Source organism: Sorex fumeus, unplaced genomic scaffold (assembly GCF_029834395.1).
Source record: "Sorex fumeus unplaced genomic scaffold, SorFum_2.1 ptg000129l, whole genome shotgun sequence".
NCBI lineage: Eukaryota > Metazoa > Chordata > Mammalia > Eulipotyphla > Soricidae > Sorex > Sorex fumeus.
The window spans coordinates 10,272,551-10,295,949 of NW_026606186.1; the positions used below are offsets into that span (position 1 = coordinate 10,272,551).

At 43.5% G+C, this 23,399-nt stretch overlaps 1 protein-coding gene across 2 annotated transcripts in view; it reads left to right on the forward strand.

The window, feature by feature from the left end:
• The first annotated feature begins 2,511 nt into the window (after nucleotides 1–2,511).
• Nucleotides 2,512–23,399, forward strand: part of MEGF9 (multiple EGF like domains 9) — a 99,103-nt gene continuing 78,215 nt past the window's right edge. Inside the window, exons 1-2 of one of the 2 annotated variants that reach the window (XM_056138641.1) lie at nucleotides 2,512–3,277; nucleotides 3,353–3,414. In XM_056138641.1, coding sequence (XP_055994616.1) covers nucleotides 2,667–3,277; nucleotides 3,353–3,414 — 673 coding nt within the window. In that variant the 5' untranslated portion in view covers nucleotides 2,512–2,666. Of the gene's footprint in view, nucleotides 3,278–3,306; nucleotides 3,415–23,399 lie in introns of both variants that reach the window. The other variant, XM_056138642.1, reaches the window with a different exon arrangement.

Here is a 23,399-nt window from a genome sequence, read left to right on the forward strand (position 1 = left end):
AGCACAGCTTAGGGCTAGCCCAGCATTTTTCGGCTATCACATGGGGCTAGCCAGCAGGGCCGTCGTCTGGCTCTGTCAGCTGATAGTACAGTTGGAGGACAGAGAATTCAGCTGTGGTCCTTCAGCCAACAGGGCTCCAAGTCAGCACTGGTAACGAATAGATGAAACACAAACCCGCACAGACTTTGTGCTTTGTATGTTCCAGTCTGTGTGAGAACATTCTCTTCGATCCTCAGCTCAACCGAGGACCGGTACCTCGGAGAGATGAGGGAATGCAGAGGTGAATGGTTTCCCCTACAGGGCCCCAGCTGGCCCAGTCACGAACCAGATCCATCTGCCTCTAAATAGACACTCTCTTCCAGGGCACCACAGGCTCCTTTTCAGTTGAATTCAAATGAACAGGCTTGATCTAGCGCTTATTTACATCACCCCTTCAAGGCACTTAGTGCAGACAGAGCAGCCAGATGGGAGAAGCAAACATGGAAATGGAAAGTTCTAGATGGCTAATGCGTGCCTATGAGAAATATTAAAGCTGTATGGGTTTATCCTGTTTATAGATTACAAGTTTATCCTGTTGTATGTATTTCTTTTTTACTGGTTTGTTTTGGGGCCACATTTGGCAGTACTCAGGGCTTACTCCTAGCTCTGTGTTCAGGGATCACTCCTGGGTGACCATATGGGATGTCAGGGATCCAACCTGGGTTAGTCAGGTACAAGGCAAATGCCCTACCTGCTCTGGTCCTGCACTGTTGTATATATTTCTGAAAGCCATCCTTCATCCTTTTAAGAAGGGGCAAGAGAGCGACAGATTAATAGGTCAGTGCTGCAATTAATGGATAGGCAAATGACAGTGGGGAGATGGCTGAGATTATTCATTCCCATTCAGAGCTCCAGGAAAGGCTTAAAGGAGCAGGTATTTTGGTTGAACTTGAAGAACTGATAAGGTCAGCAGGAGAATATGGGGGCAGGTCATGACCTATCTTCTTCCTTCCCCAGGAGAAGTCAAAACAGAGCCTTGATTTGGTCTTGCCAGAAGACCCACATACATTCCATTCCCCTCCCCATTACATCAGAGATCTGTCCCGACACACCCATAGATACAAATGCAAAACAGACAAATATACACAAAATACACAGTAGCACAACATGTTTTACACATACAAGTCCCCAAGCTCAGCAGTTCGGACAAATATAATCCTCCTACACACAATCACCAAAAACGTTCGTGCTTTCCTCTCAAGCACATACGTACCCCCTCCTCACCCACTCCTCACGCAAGGCAATGAATGCATGTTTTCATGAGCGCATCCACAAGTTCACACACAGCTCGTCCTGCCCTTCTGGTTGGAGGCCAATGACTAATGGGAAACCTTGCACAAAGGCAAGCATCACGCACGCGGGAGGCCAGGAATGGGTTGGCGGCAGCGGCGGCGGGGCAGGGATGAAGTCTTGTTAACAAGACAAGCCTGCCCCCTTCGGGGTCCCCCAGGAAGCCCCTGAGCCCAGGCTGCAGCGCTGGGCGGTCCCGGGGAGGCCTCGCAGCATCCCCCCCCCCCCCCCTCGGGTCCAGCTTCAGCTAGGCTTCAGGGTTAGCCGGGGTCAGATTGTGCTGTCAGACACGCCCCATTCTCTGCAACAGGCAGGCGGCTCTGGGCACCCAGCAGGCTTGTGGCGGGGAACTTGTCTGGACACAGGACGCAGAGTAGTTAGCACTAATGAGTGTTTATTGCAGGCCCGGCACGGGCTTCAGCCCTTGAAGAACATTGCCTAATTGTCTGCGGGATGGAGCTGGGGGATAGGGGTGCGGGGTGTCTACTACCCGCCCACTCGGGTGAGGAAGCTGCACTCGGGCCACAGGACCCCTTCGGCTCCACCTGTTCTCCGGGGAGGGCGGGGGAGTGTATTTGTGCCGGTCTATCTCCGCTGCTGGCGGGTCTCTAACCCAGGGCCAGGCTAGCCTAGCGACCTGCCCGCAGCAGGTGTCTGGCTCGCGGGCCTCACTTTCCCCATCGCTAAAATGGGCGCGGCAGAGCACAGGTCCAGGCTCTCGGACAGCAGAGAGGAGACAGAGCCCCACATCCATCCTCGCCGCTGCCGCCCTCGCCCAGTCCTGGGGCTCGCAGGCCGGTCCCCACCCGGGTCGGGCAGCAGCGCCGGCGCCCCTTTGTTCTGGAGGGCGGGGAAGCTCCCGAGAGCAGAGTCCCCCCCGTGGCTCGCGCCGGCCGCCCCGTGGGGCAGGAGGCTGGGCCCCGCGCGTCCTTTGTCTGCTCCGCGGCGCCGGGTGCCCGAGGCCCGCGCCCCACTCCCGGGGCAAGACAAAGCCGGCGCCGCCGCCGCCAGCCCGAGCGGCTGCCGCGGGACTCGCACCACCCTGGCCCCGCCTCCGCACCGCCCCCCGCGCCTCGGCGCGCTCGGATTGGCCCGCGGGGCCGCGCAGCGGGGGAGTCACGTGGGCGGGCGTGGCCGCCCATTGGCGCGCGCCGCTGCCGATCGCGGGGGGCGGGCCGTGCGCGCCCGGCCGGCGCGCTCCGTCGGCGCTGGGGCCCGCCCGCGGGGCCGGCCGCCTGTCAGAGGGAGGTGGCGATGCTGCGCCCGGTGGCGGCGGCGGCTCGGCGGGTGCGACTGCAGCGAGGGGGACAGGACGGAGCGAGCGGCCGGCTGAATGAATGAATGGCGGAGCCGAGCGCGCCATGAGGAGCCTGCCGAGCCTGGGCGGCCTCGCCCTGCTGTGCTGCTGCTGCGCCGCCGCCGCCGCCGCCGCCGTCGCCGCCGCGGGGAATGTCACCGGGGCCGCGGGGCAGGTGGACGCGACGCCGGGCCCGGCAGCGAGGAGCGAGCCCAGCGCCCCTTTCTCTGAAGCCACAGCGCCCCCCGGCCTGGGCCCGAGCAGCGCTGCCCCGCGCGACCCCGTGCAGCGACTCCCGGCCGCGTCCTCTTCGCCGCCGTCCCCGGAGACCAGCCCTGCTCGCCCCCCAGCCCGACCCGCGCCCACCACCTTGCAGACGGCGCCCGGCCTCTCGCCCACCACCGCTCGGGGCGAGGAACGCACCCCGAGCACCCCTCGGGCCACCCCCAGAACCGCGCGGACCAGTCCCTCGACGACCACCGGCCCGGCGCCCACTACCCCCGCGGTGACCACCGGCCCGGCGCCCACCAGCCTCGCGGCGCCCACTGTCCCGGCGCCCACCACCCCGCTGACCCCGAGCCCCGCTCTCCCCAGCAGCAGCGGCGGCAACAGCAGCAACAGCAGCAGCAGCGGCGGCAGCGGCGGCAGCAACAGCAGCAGCAGCAGCAGCAGCAGCAGCAGCAGCAGCAGCAGCAGCAGCAGCAGCAGCAGCAGCAGCAGCAACAGCAGCAGCAGCAGCGTCCCGCCCACCGGCCCTGCCACCGAGCCCCCCTCGCCTGCGCCCCCAGGTGAGTCCCAGCGCCTCCACGCCCGCGGCACCCACCGCCCGGGCGGCTGCCCAGCACCACCCCAGCCCCGGGCCTCTCTGGTCTATCGATGATCGTTTCTGGCCCCCCAGTTCTCCCGCTCCCCCCACCCCTCCCCAGGGGAGGTCCAAGCTCGGGCTCGCCTGCCTCCCCAGCACCCCCCCTCCAGCCCCCCAGTTGGCAAAGTCCTTTGTCCGCCTTGAGCTGTGCTTCTTGGGCGCGGGGCGGCTGCTTTGGGGGGTGAGGGGGAGGCGGCATCGCACCCCCTTCCCGGCAGCCTTTGTCAAGACCCTTGGAATCGATGGAAACTTTCGGGTCCGCTCGCCCGGTTGGTCGCCTCGGTTATTGGGCGGGGGTGGGGTGGGGAGTGGGGGGTGGAGGTGGGGGGTTGTTGGAGTTTGAAAGCCAGCACAGGGCATTGGGTCCAAAACGGAGTCGAAAGGGATTCCTAAAGCTCCACCCCTCCTTGTTTATATAAATATCAGACGTACATGTGACAGGTGGAAGAGCTAGGGGAAGGATTTTGTTGAGAAACAGTAGCACATACCTTTTGAAGCAAAAGGAGAGGGGAAAAAAAAAGAATGTAACCCATGTTCTCCCCCGCACACAAATGGCTTCACTAGGTCATTTGGGACAGGTGTGTATCTAGGATGATTTAAATTAGGTTAAATCCTTCCCTGCACCATTTCCCCGCCTTCCTCAATTTCAAGATCAATGTATCTGGATGCTTATGTCCCCCACCCCCAAAAGCTAGAATGCTCCATCTTGCTGATGAATCCAATTTCTGTTGCCGGCTGTGTCGGAAATAAGGCTTTGCGTTCTGCTGGATGAAGTCGTCTAGTAAAGTTAGAGACAACTCCTTTTTATAAACCCATTTTGACCTAACATGGGCCAGATATAAGTAAAACCTACCTTGCCGGGCTATTAGACAGAAGTGTCTGAATTCCTTTGCTTTGAGATTGGGGAGAAGTTTTGTCCCAACTGTTTGTCTGGCTGTAGTTACATGAATGGATCTCTGACCTAATTCTTAGTCTGAAGTCAGGTATGAACTTTGGACTGTAATTGAATTAGCTGAGCATTTGCACACATGATTATGAGTTAATACAGTCTTGAATCTCTGGCTGGGGGTTGGTATTAGCAAAAGCAGGAATGTAGGATGTTCACTCATGAAAAGTTAAGTTTGCCTCTCTTCCAGCCTCAAGGTGTGAATTAACTAGCTGCATTTTGACTGTAACTCTACTTCGTGTTTGTATAGAGATTGCTACATAACTGAAATAAGCATAGGGACTAAGAGTATAAACTCTGGAATTCATTCACTTCTTTTTTCCTTCAAAAAAAAAACAAGAATAAGAGCCACAGCGAAAGAATAGTGGGGAAGGCGCTTGCTTTGCATGAGGCTGACCCAGGTTCGATTCCTGGCATCTCAGATGGTGCCCAGAGCACCAGCAGGAGTAATTCCTGAGTCCAGAGCCAGGAGTAACCCCTGAGCATCACCGAATGTGGCCCCCCAACAAAACAAAACAAAAAAGCAAAAATGCCAGACCCCCAAAACCCAAAAAACCCAAACCCAAAGAAAACCTCCTTACCCTTCAAAATAAAAAAGTAACCTTCCCTCTCTTCCCTCTGTTTATAGTCTGTGTTACCCCAGTTTATAGTCTGTGTCTACTGTGGGGACCATTCTTAAGTTTGAATCTTAGATCTGCCCTTATTAACTGTAATCTTGGGCAGAGCAACTAACCTTTCTCTTCATCTCTAAAATGAAGATAATAATAGAACTAGCCTCAGAGGATTGGCAAGAAGATTGAGTCAGTTAATACATTTGTAGTGATTAGAACAGTTCCTCATGCAGAGTAAGCACCATGTGTTAGTTAGCTAGCCTTGGAACTAGGCCGCTTTCCCGGGATACAAAGTACTGGAGAAGCCTATTAGGAACTTGTGACTTTTATGTGTTTTTGTATAGTAGAAAAAGGGTTGGAAACATATGGTAGCATTTAAGTAGCAAGGTCACTTATTTGAAATGGTTAGTGTTTGATAAACAAGCCAGTATAATTGATGTTGATTTACTTGTATTATTTTTGTATTGTTATTTTTAGTTCTTTTTGACCCCCCTTTGAGTTTTTGGGCCACTCCACGTGGTACCCAGGGCTTACTTTGTCACTGTGCTCAGTGTTTACTCCTGGCGATGTGTGACAAGCAGTATGCCGTGCCAGGAATCCAACCTGGGTCAACCATGTGCAAGATGAGCACCTTCCCTCCTAGGATGTGCAAGATCAGCCTCCCCTCCTGTACTAATTCTTCAGCCCCTGTATTGTTACTTTTAAATCATAAAGGCCCTCCCGTTGATCGTCGATTTGCTCGAGCGGGCCCAGTAACGTCTCCATTGGAGACTTTGTTGTTACTGTGTCTGGCATATCGAATACTCTCGGTAGCTTGCCGGGCTCTCCGAGAGGGGCGGAGGAATCGAACTCGGGTCGGCCATGTTGGCCGCTTGTAAGGCAAACGCCCTACCCGCTGTGCTATCGCTCCATCCCTTTTTAAATCATAGAGATAAATATACTTTACTTCATGAAACACCAATCAAATTGAAGCAATCCCAGACAAACCCTACTACAAAGGAAAAAGTGAAAGTCACTCTTTTAGAATGCCCCCTAGTTCACTCAGTCCCTAGAGGTTAACTACTGTTAATAGTTTTCTCTCTCTTCAGACTCTTTTCTGAGCATATATGAACACATATATGGTTTTAAAAATAGCTATTGATAGTACAGAGGTTAAGATGCCAGCCTTGCCTCCTGCAGTTCAAATCCCTGGCACCATATAAGTTCCTTAAGCCCTCCAGGGGTCACTGCTGAGCAGAGAGCCAGGAATGGTGCCTTTGCACCACTGGGTGTGGCTCAGCCCTATCCCCTTTCCCATAACTAATAAAAAAAAACTCAAAATGAGGGGCTGGAGTGATAGCACAGTGGATAGGGCATTTGCCTTGCACGTGACCGACCTAGATTCGATTCCCAGCATCCTATATGGTCCCCTGAGCTACCGCCAGGAGTAATTCCTGAGTGCAGAGCCAGGAGCAACCCCTGTGCATCACCAGGTGTGATCCAGAAGGCCAAAAACAAAACAAAACAAAACAAAAACCCAAAAAACCTCAAAATGAAATATTTATATACATAGTCTTACAACTTGCTATATTAACTATCACACACACACACACACACACACATCCCATGTTACTATACCTAGCATCTACCTTACTCTTAAAAAAAAAAAAGAATTTGTGGGGGAGAACCAGAAAGATAGTATAGAGGTTAAGGTGCTTTCCCTGCAAGTGGTGAATTTGATCTCTGGCACTGCATGAGTACCTGACCATTGCCAGGAGTCATCCCTGAGAACAGGGCCTTAAGCAATGCCAAGTATGGTCTTGCAAAAACAAAAACAAAAATAAAAACAATTTTTTTCAGAGAATGTTTTCTAGGTGTTGCTCAAGTAGCCCAGGGCTACTCCCTGTAGTACTGGCCAGTGGTTCAGTGCTATGTCAGCAGACTGCTTGGACCCTGTGGTGCTGGGGTGAAGTGCTCTGGGGCCTTCAAGGCCATGGTGATGCTTGGGCCCATGTGATGCCAGGAATTCATGCCCTAGCTCTGATACTGTCCCCGAACCCTCCTTTTCTTAATAGTTGTATGTTTTCAACTTAAAAATATGTCATGCTCTTTATTTAACCAGTCCCTTGTTTATAGACACTTAGGTTACTCTGGGCTTAAAAATGCAGTTTATTTCTTGTTCAGTCCATGATGTACATACTCTCTAATACTTTGGCTAAATTTCCATAGAATCGAATCAGTTTTAAGTGAAGCTGGAATGACTCAAATTGACCCTAAATGCTATTCAATTCTTTTAGTAAGTTCTTTGGCCTAACACATATCAGTATCTCTGGTGGTCTTGGACACCAAAAAGTTTTAAAAGAAAGTCCAACTAGGGTAATCTCTTCTATGTTTTAAATTTCTAGTAGTTGGTATTTTTCTTTGAATTCACTGTGGATCGTCTGTGCCCAATATCCAGCAACCAGACTGTCTGCGGGCACATTGATAGGCAATTTAACTTTATAGTGATATAATCAAGCATAGCCTTTTAATCTGAGCCTAAGTTCTAGTCTACTTCAAAGAGTAAACACATCTCTTTGATGGAAGGAAAACATCTAATTGAATCTGAGAGACCTAGTTTAGCTTGCAAAGTTGGCCCCTAGTATTTGGGAAGAGAGTTGTTCAGGGTGTTCTGTTTTAATGTTTGTGTAAGGACTGTGTGTTGTCGAGGAGGTGAGTTTTCTAGCTGCTCTTTGAATTAATAGGCTTTTTTTTTTTTAACATCTAGTTCTGAGCCCTTGCCTGCCGCTCAGTGAGGTCTCAAGCCCTGATCTGCAAACTGAAACTAATTGCCTGGTAAGCAGGCACTTTCCTCCCACAGACCTGGCAAAACATTGGACTGGTAGAAAACATTGGACTGGTAGACTGGGTAGGATATCTGAAGAAGGTCTAAGGGGAGAGACTGTAATAGAGTTATAGTTATCAGCAGTAAGACGCTAAGGTGAGGACAGATGTTGGACTTAAAAGAAAAAAATAGATCTTTACAAAGCCAGGAGTAGCCCCTGAGTATCGCCAGGTGGTTGTAGGTGACACCTGGCGATACTCAGGGGCTACTCCTGGCTTTGTACTAAGGAATTACTACTGGTGGTGTTTGAGGGACCATATGGGATGCTGGGGATCGAACCTGGATCGGTCGCCTAAAAGGCAAGCTCCCTACCCGCTGTACTATTGCTCCGCCCCACCCCTTAAAAAAAAGTATATATACATTTTTGTTTTGTTTTGGGGCCACACCTGGTAGGACTATTCCTCTCTCTGCTTGGGCATCACTCGCAGCAGTGCCCAGGGAACCATGCATTGCTGGGGATCAAACCTAGGCCTTTTGCATATGTTCTGCCCATTGAACTCTTTCTGGCTACCTTCCAGTATGCATCTGCATTTTAAGGAATCATCCACAGATTGGCTGAACTATTTCTCTCTGTAGATTATACTGGCTCACACTAGTTTTGCCTTTTGGGACCGTGCAGAATAAGCCTTCCCTCTGTGTCATGAACATTCCTCGGGGATTTGGTGACAGTGATCATGTCCCTCCGATCTCTGAACTATGTGACCTCAGCTCCCTTAACTTTGCCTTATCTGATAGATTCTCTCACTCTCCTGGTCCACCCTCTTCAGAACTTTTTCACATTTTACAGAAAGATAAATGTAATGCCCTGAGCTGAACATAATCGTCCAGATGTCCTCAAACTAGATCCCATTAGAGAAGTTAGTTCCCTTTGTTCTTTCTTGATGCTGTACCACTGTTGATGTAATTAGTCCCTAATCACAGTAGCTTTTTTTGGCATCCCACTGTATTTTTGACTTACCGAGTCCATGAAGGTGGCTAAATCAGTTTTTTTTTTTTAAAAAACATGTACTGATGACTTTTTCTCCTTTTCAGACTTGCAGGTTTTTGTTATTTTCTAAAACATAATCTGAGACATTTCGCTAGCATGTAAAATTTATTGTGTTAGATTTAAGTAATCTGTTGAAATCCCAAGTCTGTCAGGGCACCCCACCCAGTTCATTCACATTCGCCTACAGGGTGTCCCTATAGACAGACTCTGAGGACAAGTTAGGGCAGCTGCTTTGTACCTCAGAGGAGAGAGTAAATTTATGGATGATAAAGCAGGTTGGAAGAGAAGGAATAACAATTCAGATTCATTCTCAAGGGTCTTTTGCAGCTCTGAAGTTCTATGATGATGTGGTTTGCTTGATTCAGGGCACATTAGTGCCTCCCTTCCCTTCCCCCCCTCCCCCAAGAGCCTTGATTATTTGTGATTTAAGTTAGGAGAATAGGCTTTGTTGAAGCAAGCCCTAGAAGTTAGAGTTTGGAAACACTGACTGCGAACACATGTAAAGAAAACAATCTGAGTAGATTTTATTTGAAAGGGACATTCTGAGAATAGAGCATTCTCCTGATCTTGTCCCTCCTATCTGAACTATGTGACCTGGGGAAAGGTTTTTTATTTTAATTCTAAAATTATCTAGGTGCAGGATTTTATTTACAGGTGGTTATTTGAGAAACTACCATTCATTTTAAGGACACAGAAATTGTTCTGACTTTGAAGGTAATTTTGGTCACAGTTTTTTAAGTTAAAAACTGGTAAATGGACTTTATCAGGGGGCTGAATGTGTCTCAGAATTTAGAATTTTTCACATTTTAGAAAGTTAAGTATAACCCAGTGAAGTTTTGAACACTGGTTCAAACATTGATTATGTAATCAAATACATGAAACTATATGCAACAAATACATGTGTTTTCACATTGATAGGGACAAATCTATCACTGTCTTTCATTCACAAATTTCACAAAATTCACAAATTTCATCGATTTGCTCGAGCGGGCCCAGTAACATTGTGAGACTTGTTACTGTGTTTAGCATATCAAATACACCATGGGTAGCTTGCTAGGCTTTGCCAAGCGGGCGAGATACTCTCAGTAGCTTGCCAGGCTCTCCGAGAGGAGCAGAGGAATCGAACTCTGGTCGACCGCGTGCAAGGCAAACGCCCTACTCACTGTGCTATCGCTCCAGCCCGAGAGGGATAAATAAAGACAACAAATAGCCATGCGTTTCCTCTGGTTGGGTTTTGGTGCCAAATGACTTACAGAAGAATTTCTGGTGTTTGATCTTGTGGTATTCAGTATCAGATCTGAAGGGCTATGGACCAACTGTAATAATTGCAAACACATATAGAACTTATGATGTTCTAAGCATTGTTCTGAGTATCTTACGTTATTATTTAATCCTCACAAAAAATAGGTACAATCTATTTGGGCAATGCTATTACCTTTATTTTAATAGATAAGTATACCTTGAGGCAGAGAAACCAGCAATAGCAGAACCTGGATACAGAGCAAGTTGTTCTGGTTATAGAATCCATGTTAGGTAAGGTAAAAGGTAAGGTAAAGGCCCTCCCATTGTTCATCGATTTGCTCGAGCAGGCCCAGTAACGTCTCCATTGGAGATTTTGTTGTTACTGTGTTTGGCATATCGAATACATCATGGGTGGCTTGCCAGGCTCTGCCGTGGGGGTGAGATACTCTCGGTAGCTTGCCGGGCTCTCCGAGAGGGGTGGAGGAATCGAACTCAGGTCGAGCCATGTTGGCTGTGTGCAAGGCAAACGCCCTACCGCTGTGCTATCGCTCCAGCGGATGCTAGAATCCATGTTATTGGTACTTAAAGAAATAGTTGCCGAGAAGAGGATAGGAAACTATTTTGTAAAATTATTGGTCCTTAGCACAGCGGTAGGACGTTTGCCTTGCATGTGGCTGACCCGACCCACCCGGGTTCAATTTCTCGGCCCCCTCTGAGTGCCCGGCAAGCTACGAGACTATCTCGCTGCATGGCAAAGACTGGCAAGCTACCCGTGAGGTATTCGATATGCTAAACACAATAACAAGTCTCACAATGGAGACGTTACTAGGCCTGCTCGAGCAAAATGATAAGCAACAGGAGGACAGTGACAGTGACAGATACTAATCTGAAAACATTTCTAGTGTTCTTAAGTTCTTAAGCATTAAGTTCTTCACACCCTTGTGCAATGTTCATTCTCCTCAGGTTTTTCTGTTTTACAACTGTGATTTCCAAAATTATAGTTCTCATTCTTCCCCTGATTAGACTCCAATATGGTCAGCGATAGAGAAGATAAGTTTGTAATTTTTTTAGGGCCAGATGTAGGGGCTTCTTCATTTCCTTGCTAAGTACCTTGCTTACTGTTAAAAAAAACAAAAACTCTTTGGTCTGATTAGTTTCTGGGATAGCATGAATTCCACAACATTATTTTGAAACTTTCTGAATTATATTCACAGGAAGCCTTCTGGCTAGTTGAAAATTCACACATTGAAATCATCTAACTAGGTCTTTGTATCTTGATTAAAAAAAAATAAAGACCCATAAAATTAAAGTGTGCATTACTTTTCATTCGATGTTTCTCTAAGCATGTGAATATTGACTTCCAGACCTTCCAGACGTCCGGGCACCCTTATAAAGAGAATGGAAGAAAAAGTATTCTGCTGCTCTTCTGCACTCTTCTGCTGGGTGAATCACAGGGGAGAGATTACTGCTCTAGGGCACTTAGCAGATCAAAAGATAGAAATCAAGTTTTGCTTAAAGGAAAGACAGTGTTGATATTTTAAGTTACAGATAGCTTTACTTCGTGCTTTTTGTGCTGACCTTGATTTTTGTTTGTTTCCTTTAGATAATATAGACAAATTCTTATTACTCACAATGAGATTTTGTTACAGCCCCCTCTTCTGTAGTACTTAGGCATTTTTTCAAATAGTAATTTTTTTTTTAACCATGCTAGCTGCAGTGGGACTTTGAAAGGCCATTAAAAAAAAAGTTGAATATACATGTGTTTGGATCACAGTAAATATTTGTTCAAAAAATTATCATTTTAGTTATACCTATTTAAGTGTATGTATCTATCAAAATAATCTCTTTGGTAGTATCATTGTTTTGCAGATAATTGTTTGGAGAAATCTTTTCCTGACTTTCCTTCTTACTCCCACCCCCATCTGTCTTCTGTTCTCCTTGCACACTTCTTAAAATGTAAGCTCCTCTATATGTTCCCCTCACTTTAGTCTGTCTTTCTTCCATGTTCTTTAGGAACTAAATTATCCTCTGTATTTAACAATTTACCACTTTGTCCTCCTCCAGTGCCTCCTCAAAGCCCAGTTCTTCTGAGAAGTCTTTCTAGAGAAACAAAAGTCCCTTGCAGAAGCCCTGGTAACAGAGGCACAGAGTTGAACACTCTGTCTGTCTTTGTGACTTTGACTTTTCCCCTATGGATTTGACTTTTATCTGTTTAATTTGGATTATTAAGCCCACTTGATGAGAAAATGCTCTAATTTACCCACTATTCATGACTATTCTTGACTCTCTCTTTTTTGAAGAAACTGAGAGGTAAGATTTTTCTTCTGCACTGGGGTATTGTTATGGCCGAGCTTTATTTTTTTAAATTCTCCTGAGGAATGATACAGAAAAAAATTTCACGGTAGAAATCATCTGTCTTCCAAAGTAATTCCAAAAAGTACATCGAATAAATTGCAGAAAACTCCCCCCCATTTATGAATATTATCAACTGTTTTTTTTTTGTTGTTGTTGTTGGGTAGGTAAATTTGGGTTGATTACCAATATAAAAGATTTGATTTAATTGAGAAATAAGTGTTAGATCTCTTGGATGACAGAATTTCCCCTGTAGGAATCTAATTAAAGTTAATAGTGAACAGAGCTTCTAATAATTAACAAGCGTGCTGTGCTTTATAGTTTATGAGGTTATTCTTAGGCCTCCAAGACTTAACATCCATATTTTGTTGATTTTTGGTTATTATATAAGCAAATAAAGGCCCGCCTCATCCTCTATTGTTACTTTTATTGGTGAATATTGACAAAACCTTTACAGGTTTTCGGTGTGTTTCACATTTGACACTTTTTTGGTAGTTTTGTATTTCAGACTGTTGTCTTCAGGTTTATTTTGTTAAAGGTAAATCTTTGACTAGTTTAGCTGCTCTTATTTTTATATGACAATTTTCCATACTTCAGTATTTCATACTGTTGTCTTGAAGTTTATTTTGTTGCGGAAGAGGATTGCTACTTTATATTTCTTTCCTAAGCAGTGGTGGGTAGAATTTTGTGATAGAGTCCACTATTAATTGAAAAAGTTAAGCAATGGATGTTGGATCATTTTAATTATTTCATGTTTTTTTGAATATCCCAAGTTTTTAATGAATATGTTCTATTTTGACTTTATAGTCATTAAAATATGGATAAAACTTTTAAAAAGGAACAGAAATTCTGGGTATGCTTGGTAAACCTTTACTTATGTGAAACTTCCAGGTGGTATTACTCACGGTCCCTTATTTATAATTTCTGCCATTGACTCAACAGTTTCGAACTATATTTGGGATATTTGCTCAGTCTCAATGATTTACGAAGCTGAGGAAAGGAGATTGTTGAACCAAGGAAAAAAACTATTCCCGATACCTGACAAATCTTACATGTTGTATAGGTATTATTTTATATATATATAAACATACATATATATATATAATTTGCTAACTTTATGGAAGATTAACAGATCTTAACAGAAGCTGAAACCAGAGTTCTTTACTTCATTCTGTGTAGGGAATTTAAAGCATGTAGTTACAGATTAAGGTAGTTTATTGAACCTTATTTAAATTGTGCAAGATTTGAATTCATAGCATTGTTTATAGGCATTGTCAATAGATATATGATGTCTCTTTTCTCAATGATGTAAAGGTTGGTTTCAGTCTGAACATATGTTTTGCAATTAGATCAGATGGAATTGCTTTTGAACTGGTACTAAGACAGCTGTTCTGTATGATAGCCTTAGTAGGGTGATAGTTAAAGTCTGAGAAAGGGGGAAATGTAGTCAGTTGGAAAAAGAAATGTTTTTTGCCTAGTCAGAAGGAAAATGAAATGGGATAGAAATGTTTTCAACCAGATAAAAATGTTAAATAATCTTTATTTAATTTTTAGATAACTGATTTTGAAAGAGTTTGTTTTAGCATTGCATTAAAAAACTGTCATTATTTGGGATGATTTTTTAAAAATTCTTATTATTTTAAAACTAGTGCTTTTATTTGGTATATATGTTCAAAAGCAAGGTGAGAGTAGCATTGTTAGTTGAAAGGATAACATATTTTCTAGTTCCTTTTAATTTTGGGAGTGTTCTTTAGAAAAGAGGAGTGATAAAATTTCTTAAAAACATTCTAGGTAATGCAGGCTGGAGCAATAGCACCGCGGGTAGGGCATTTGCCTTGCACGCGGCCGACCAGGGTTCAGTACCCAGAATCCCATATAGTCCCCAGAGCACCTCCAGCAGTAATTCCTGAGTGCAGAGCCAGGAATAACCCCTTTGCATCTCTGGGTGTGACCCAAAAACCAAAAAAAACAAAACAAAAAAAAAACACCAAAAAAAAACATTCTATGTAAGTTTAGATGTTTTCTTTTCTAATGGAAATTGGATAGACTATGTAGCTTTTAGGTTCTATCTTTAATAGGGATGTGATGATAATTTGATAAGGGCTAATGGGAATAATGGAGGAAAAGAGTATCCTTGGTATTCCATTATAGTTGGTTTGTGTATTGAAATTTTTTGTTTGTTTTCCAGAGCCAGAGATTGAACCCAGGGCTGCAACCATATCCCTGGTCCTTGTGTTTGATTAGAGGAATTGGGCTTCTTCTGTAGATTTCTCATTTGATTTCATATTCACTAGAATCCTATACTATGTTTGGATTTCTCCTTTCTATATTAACCATAATAATGATATAGTCCATCATCCACAACATGTTGTGTGGGTTAATGAATAGTTATAAAGTGAACCAAAGATATAATGCAACCGGCTCGTTGGGTATTATTATACAGAATTGTTGGTGTATTGCCTGCAAACCCATCCTGTTCAACTGGTTTTAGTTTTTAAAGTTAGTTTGTTGCTTCAACTTGTCCACAAAGACGACTGAATGGTCCATCTAATCAGAAGGAAGAGCAGAAGGAAGAACTAAATTCCAGTCTTTCTTTCCATTCACTTGATGGGTTCCTAAGCTTAGTGACTTTGTTTCTCTAACTCTAAAATGAAGCTTGTTACTTACTTTGGTCTTCCAATGTTTCAGAGAAGTAAAATATATAAATTATGAAGGGCTTTTCTCAAACACAAAGGCTGTATAGAATTCAGACTGTCTTCTGATATTCTTTCCCTGTTACATGCTTTATATTAAGCTTAGAATGTAGCTCGAACAGAATAGCTTTTGATTAAGCACAATAACAAAAAATCACATGCATTTTACATGTGGCTTTCTTTATGCAAAAATAATTTATGCTATTTTGTAGTTAGCATATTTATATAACTTATGAGCAGTTTATGCTATGGTGTTTTCTAAAGATTTTGAATCCTTTGGTATTTTCTTCTCACACTACCTTGAAAGAATAAAATAATCTTTGTTTCATACTAAAATAACATGCTATGTTTTTGTAGGTCTTTAATGTTATTTTGGGGATCTGTTTATAGTGGATTCTATTTTTAGTCTTTATGGTCATAAAGTGATATATTCACTTTAGAAAATGTGAGGAAGTATAAAGAAAAAATGCACCCCAAATTAATTGAAATTAGTTTTTTAGCAGTAAATGCAAATTTCTTTTACTACAGTATTTACTTTATCCCCCTTCTCTGCATTGAGATAATTCTGTATAGATGTATTGTTTGCAACTATTCTTTAACATAATATATTTAAAATATTGTAACATTTAAAATGGGATGCTTTTCAAGTGAAATTGAAAGTAATAGTATTTGTGGTGGTACAATAATTTAAATAATCAAATTCTGAGTGCTTACTAAGCTACTATATTAGATATCTTTTATAGTTACAGAGGTAGTTTTTTATCACTGACTCAGTAATATTTTATTACTACATACACTGATGCATTCTCACAGCAATAAATGAGATCACTTATTTCATATGAAAACAAAGGTGTGAGCTGGATGTAGCACTCTTTTGAAGTTACATATGTGATACTTACAGATGTGGGGGAAATCACCATATTAAATTTGTCATTATCATCACAAAAACATAAAGATATTTTGAATGGAGATCTAAGACTTCATGTGATGCTTTACTTGAAATAGGATACTCTATAAGAACCAAATTAGTGATTGTTCTTCTTGTCTTCAGTATGATCATGACTTTTTCTTGGGTTCAGGTGGGCCCTGGGAGCCCAAAGCAGTCTGGACCCAAGCCAGGCATTTGGTATTTTCAATTCTGTGATGAGAGAAGTCAAGGTACCATCTGTCTAGCTTATGCATTGCCAGAAAAAGCCTCAGTGCTGTGCTAACGAATATGCCAAAGAATCGTTCTGGTCTTCAGGAAATGAATTTCTACCTTATATAATGAACAATCAAAATTTGCTTAAATAAGAAGAAAATTGTATAATTTAAAATTTAAAGCAATAGTATTATTGAGAGAATATTAAATTAATATTAATATTAAATATTAACAAAGTAGTGTTGTTTTTGAGAGAATTATAAAATTAATATTAAATTAATGCATATACTCACTAATTTGGCAGTGCTTAATAATAAACCTCTAGACTAATAATCAGCATAGAGGAAACACTCAACATTAGCTATCTTGTTAATTTTGTTCTTTATTACTTATCTCCAGTGTTTAAAAAGCAGCAGAGAAAACTTTGTTAATTATAGATTAACAATTTTACTGGGCTCTGTAACAGTTTGTGAACTGGTAATCAGAACTTACACATGGTCACAATCAATTTATTATTTTTTGAGGAGGGAGGAGGATACAGCCAGTGATGGTCAGGGAACCATTTGGGGATCCAATCCAGGGTTCTTGCATACAAAACATGCACTCCAATTCTTCGAGCTATTTCCCCGGTCTGTAGCTCAACCTTTTTTTACCAAGTAGGTCAAAAGTGCGGGATGGAACTAACTCAGCTGACTTGACCTCTTATCCTGTCGCAGTGTCAAGCCAGGATGCTCCTGTACCAGTTGCCAGATAGAACAGTGATGTACTTCTCAGAACCAGACTAAGTTGAAGTTATTTCAAATGGCAGATGCAAACATAGGACTTGCGGGACTCCCTGAAATAGCTTTTGTCCAGGCCTGGCACATATACCCTCCTCTGGGATCTCTTGTTGGTATCAAGTCAGAGTCACGAATGACCCAATCAAGTGAAAGTGAGACCCGGCCTTACAGAAAGACATGACCACTCAATTTTATATGGCTTGCACATTGATATTTTTGAAATCAGGCCAAAAAATATAACACGCACATGTTCAGTCTAAGTCACATAATCTCCCTGGGTTTCTATACCATCGTCTGTAACCTGAGTATTTTAGTACCAACAGAAAAGGGTTCTTGAATGTTGACCTGGAATTGACAGATCCAGCTCTGTCTGACTAAAAGTCTGTGCCCTTTTTTTCCTTTTGACAAAACTGCTGCATTGCCAAACAGATGGGAGTAGCAGAGAATGAAATAAAGCATTCAGCGATTATAGAGCACATTTTGGGTTCTGTTTTTGTCGCCGTTCCAGCCCTCCCCCAACAAGCCCATACATTGTCCTCCTCAGTACTCAGTTTTGTTTCAGTCGCCACTAAGAAAATCAAAATTACATTGAAGACTATTTCTCAGAGGTAGATATGGCTATGGAGTGGCAGTGGGGAGAGAGGAGAATGATGGAAATTAGATGAAAGCAAACCATGATAAATGTAAAGCAGAACTAAGAAGTATCTGTGAGATTTTAACTCAGTGCCAGAAGGATTGTTGCTAACAGGGACAGTGCAATGCTTATTAAAATTTGGCAAGGAATACCACATACTACAAAGTGGTAGTATTGATTGCTCTTGACAATGCAGTCTTTCATCTTTAACTCACTGTGGACTCTAGGTCAAGAGGCCATTGCCAAACAATATGTTATATGAAGTAACAAATGACACCGTGTTCTATGAAAGCCAGAGAACAAACCCAGACTCACAAATGTGAGTCATATCTGCCAATCCCATAAAGATGCTCTCACCTCCCCTCATTCCTAAAACATGCCTCCTCACTCAAAAACTGATCTCTCGGGTCAATGGAGAAGATCTTATTTCAAGTAGAGACCCAGAACCTTCTGATCCAGTTGCAAGACATATTGGCAGGTGACAGGCACCACTTTAGAAGATTTCTAATTATTACAAAGAAATAGCTTCTGCCTGCCTGAGATCTGGACTCAGCAATAACTGTATATCGTGACATTCTGCCAGTGTATAAATTGAGTGATCAGGCCAATTATACAACCATGATTGTGGAAAACATATCTACAGTGTAAAAACACAATCAGAGTCTCTTAGTGAATAATTTGACATGATATTTATACTTCAGTATAGTTCTTTGTATTTCAGTATAGTTCTTTAATTCCCGTAACCGATGCCCCCCATGATGTTCCAATGTCAGTATGGTTTAAAATTTCTGTCTATGTTCTATGTCTCTATCACCCCTGTCCTTGTGTTTTCAGCTTCGTTAGCATCAAACTGCTTTTATATTTACCCCCAAGTGTCAATGCTTCTTATTGCTGACAGTTATTAATACAGCAGTAATCCGTGGAGGTCTTATCCTATGTCAGAGAATAAGTATTTTAAATGATATATTCTTGATAATTCTCAAAAAGATCTGCTATGAAATGTGTAGAGTCCCCCTATCCCCCCACCCCATATTTTAGAAGGCAGGAATTGAAGCTTTGAAGAGTTCAGGTATGCCGCACAAGTTCTCTTAGCTCGTCAAATGTGGAGCCTTATTTGAGGTCCACAGTGGTCTAGCCTGAGTCCCCGCTCATAATCACCAGGGCTCACTGGCCTCTCATTACTCTGCTTCTGCTGTTTCTTCTGCTTAGAGCACTCTTCTCTCCAGCATTAATAAGAGTCTTCATGGTAGCACAGCAGCACTGTCCTCCTGTTGTTCATCCATTAGCTCGAGTGGGCCCAGTAACGTCTCCATTGTGAGCCTTGTTGTTACTGTGTTTGGCATATCAAATATGTCACATGTAGCTTGCCATGCTCTGCTGTGTGGGCGAGATACTCTTGTTAGCTTGCTGGCCTCTTTGAGAGGGGTGGAGGAATCGAACCCAGGGTAGCCGGGCTGGCTGCGTGTAAGGCAAACGCCCTACCGCTGTGCTATTGCTCCAGCCCTAAGAGAGATTAATGCTTGTTTATTTAATTAGAAGTGAAATTTATTTCAAGGAAGTTGAAGGGTTCACAGAATTTCAGGGGAAGCAAATTCAGGACATGAAGCCTACGATCTACTTTTATAAGCCTAATTTTTATAACCTCAACTAATCGCTTTTAAAAAAAAATCTGCTCCAAAAAGGAACTCATAAAATATAGAAAACTGAGAAACAGAGAAGTTGGAATAGAGGCTGGGCAGCTTGTAAAGAAGCTGTGCTGTGAGGCTGGAGCTGGCACAGGAAGCTCAGAAGCCGGAAGTGGTCTCAGGGCAGGCTGGAGAGTAGGTCAGGGCGTAGGGGTGTGGGCCTCACACATGCCAGGTTCAGAGTTTAGTCTCTGACACTGAAAGTCTTTTGCACTGTGTTAGGGCTGACCTGGTGACCCCCGCCCACCCCAGCACTGCTAGGCTGAGCAGGATGGTATCAACTGACCCAAGCATTAAATCCTCTGGCAAAAAAAAAAAGTTTTACCAACACCCATGTAGCTGGGAGTTTAGTTATCTGGAATTCATACCTGGGACTAGCGTATTTTTAGAAGACTTTTAAAAAGAAATAATTGAAAAATTGCATGTTAAAATTAGACTGTGTTTGACTGATGTGTTTACCGTGTCCTTCTAACTTCTGCTAGTTTTGTTTCCCTGTGTGTGTGTTCCTTTGGTTTTTGTTTTGAGGACAAACCAGGCTGTGCTCAGGATTCACTCCTAGCTCTGCGCTCACATTCTGGTGGACCTTGGTCAGTTGGGTGCATGGCAAGCACTCGACCCCTGTACTATTTTCTGGTCCCTAACCTCTATTAATTTTAGGGCACTTTTTCCCCCTGTTGTCGTCTCTTTTTTTTCTGATTTGTCATTATTGCTTTAATTTCTATACATTTACTTACTGCCATCTTTGATTTTCCTTCTAATTCATAGGATTTGTAGCAGAGAATTTTTCCTTTATAAGAAAAACCAGGACCTATCCTCACATACTACTAACATCATGCCATTTTAGTTTGTTTGTTAACCTTAAGCAACCTGTACAGTGAATTGATTGCCAGAAGAGATGAAATCTATCTTATGAATCAGATGAGTTCTTTTATGCATCAGCCAGGATAACATTTAAGGAAAAACAGCATACGTTCAGCACCATTTCAGCCACTGCTTAAAATGAAACATAAGTTTGTCATAAATGGAGACAATATCAAATAGTGGTATTGAGTTGCTACCAAAGTTTGTAACCTAGTCAAGTACTTAAGTGTGTATTAATCGTTATTTAACTTGTATGTAAAACTTCTTTTGAGAAATCCCAAATGACTCAAGATGTCAGTTGCAAAAGGACAAAGTTTATTTAAACGGTTTATGTTTTGTTTTGTTTTGTTTTGGGGGCCACACATGGTGATACTCAGGGCTTACTTTTGACTGTGCTTAGGGATCACTCCTGATGGGCTTGGGGAACCATATTGAGTTCTAGGGATCTAACCTGGGCCAACCGTGTGCAAGGAAAACACCTTACACTCTATACTATTACTCTATCCCTTTAAATGAATTGTTTTAAAGAATCGTTTTTCTTGCCATGTGATTTTTTTCTAATAGGAACTACACCCAGCAGTGCTTGGGGGTCCAGGATTACTCCTAGCAGTGTTTGAGACCCCTCTGGGGCTACACCTGGCACTGCTTGGGGTCAGGTGGAGCCGGGGATCCTGCTCAGGACCTCAAACATGCCTGGCACGTGCCTTGCCACTGACCCTCATTCATCTTGCTGTATTTATTTCAGGTGTAATATTGTATAATAGATCAGTCATTTAGAAACACAAACTCTTAAAATCAGCAATTAAGTGGCCTTAAAAACAAATGGGGGGCTGGAGCAATAACACAGCAGGTAGGGCGTTTGCCTTGCATGCGGCCAACCTGGGTTCGATTTCCAGCATCCCATATGGTCCCCTGAGCACTCCCAGGGGAGGTTCCTGAGTACAGAGCCAGGAGCAAGCCCTGTGTATTGCCAGGTGGTGACCCCAAAAGCCAAAAAAAATGGGTGGAGGAGAGGGACATACCATCCCAAGAAGGAGCAGCGTGCCAAAAAGTGTTGAAATAATAAATGCACATATGTGGCATGTTCAGGAAACTCAAAGTTCTGAATGGTTCAAGTAGGCGAGGCGAAGGCATGTGATGTTAGAACAGGGTTTGGTGTGACTTGAGACTGGAATGGTCTGCAGTCATCAGATCATGGCGAACTTTCTATGCCATGCTCAGAAACTCATCCTAAAAGCAATGACAACATCTCAGCCATGAAGTGACATGGTTAAGGCTTGTGCTTCACATCTGTCTGGAAGCTGCAGGATGCTCCTGTAAGAGTAAATGATCCCCAACAAAGATAATTAGAGGCCACCGACTTTCTCTAAATTTTTTTCCAGCATTAATTTTGGATTAAAGGGTTTGCATCTAGGATAATGTAATAATAGGAAGGAGACATGAATTAGTTTGTATCCTCTCTTATTAAGCAAAACATTTGAAACGTATTTTGCTTGTTGGTATAACACACAGACGTAGATGACTAAAATTAGAGACTGGCAAATAAAGCTGGCAATTGGTACTGGGCCTCTTGCTGAACTTTGGTTGTAGGTGAACAAATCCTCTGCTAGGAGCAGAGGAAAAACAAGTTTCCTGGTGAGTGACAGGCATTGACAGTGTCAAGAAAGGACAAATGCATGTGCAAAGACTTTAGGATACTTCTGTGTTAGAACTTTTAATACACATTTTTTTCTTTCCATTTTTCCTCAAAATTTCAAAGTTTAGATGAAGAAATCGAGAATAAGAATGTTTCATAACCAACTTTATCAAGGTATAACTGACATATAACATTAAACTTCACGGTTATGGTCACGGTCCTCCCGTTGTTCATTAATTTGCTCCAGTGGGCCCAGTAACGTTTCCATCGTGAGACTTGTTACTGTGTTTGGCATATCGAATACGCCACGGGTAGCTTGCCAGGCTTTGCCATGCGGGCGAGATACTCTCGGTAGCTTGCCGGGCTCTCCCAGAGGGGAGGAGGAATCGAACTCGGGTCGGCCATGTTGGCTGCATGCAAGGCAAACGCCCTACCGCTGTGCTATCGCTCCAGCCCAACATTAAACTTAAAGGTGTATATAATATAGCAGATTGTTGCCCATATATAACAATACATTTCCCACAGTAAGATTAGTTAACAAATCCTTCCCTCACATAATTATCATATTGTTGTTGTTATTATGGCAAGAATATTGGGGGCAGGGCTGTAGGGTTATGCACTGCTCAGGGCTTATTCCTGAGTCCCTGCTTAGGGCTTGCTCTGGACGCTTCTCAGGAGACCATCAGCAGGGCAGGGGGTGGAACCCATTTCAGTCATGTGCAGTGCAGTGCACCTTACCCCTGTACTTTCTCTCTGGCCCTCTGACAAGAATATTAAAGATCTGCCTTAATAATAAAGCAGATCTTTTTTAAAAATTATTTTTAGTGAAACACCATGAGGTACAGTTGTAGATTTACAATTTTTTGTGCTTGGGTTTCAATTATACAATGATCAAATACCCATCCCTCCACCAGTGCCCATTTTCCACCACCATGGATAATATCCCTCCCACCCCCATCCCTCCCATCTCACCCTGCCTCTGTGGCAGGGCAATCCCTTGTCTTCTCTCTCTCTCCTAAAGCAGATCTTTTTTAAGATGGTATTTTGACTTAGTCAAGGTCATATACTAAAGAATAATAAATACTTACAACTCAATATTCAATATACCTAATGCTATTTTCTTTTTTATTTTTTCTTTTTGGGCCCCACCAGGTAGTGCTCAGGAGTTACTCCTGACTCTGTTCAGGGATCACTCCTGGTGGAACTTTAGGGATAATATGGGATGCCAAGGATCAAAGTCGGGTTGGCTGCAAGCTAGACAAATGCTCTACCCACTGTACTATTGCTCCAGCTCCAGTACTCCCAACTTGTTTTTGCCGCCCCCCCCCCCCCCCATATATACTGTTTGCCCTGACAAGGCAATGAATAGATATTTTTTAGCTTGAAATAGTTTTTTTGCTTGTTTCCTCTTATTGCAAGCCAGTATTATTCAAGCCTTGGTACTTGCGGGGTGTATAGCTCCCGTGGCAGAGTACAT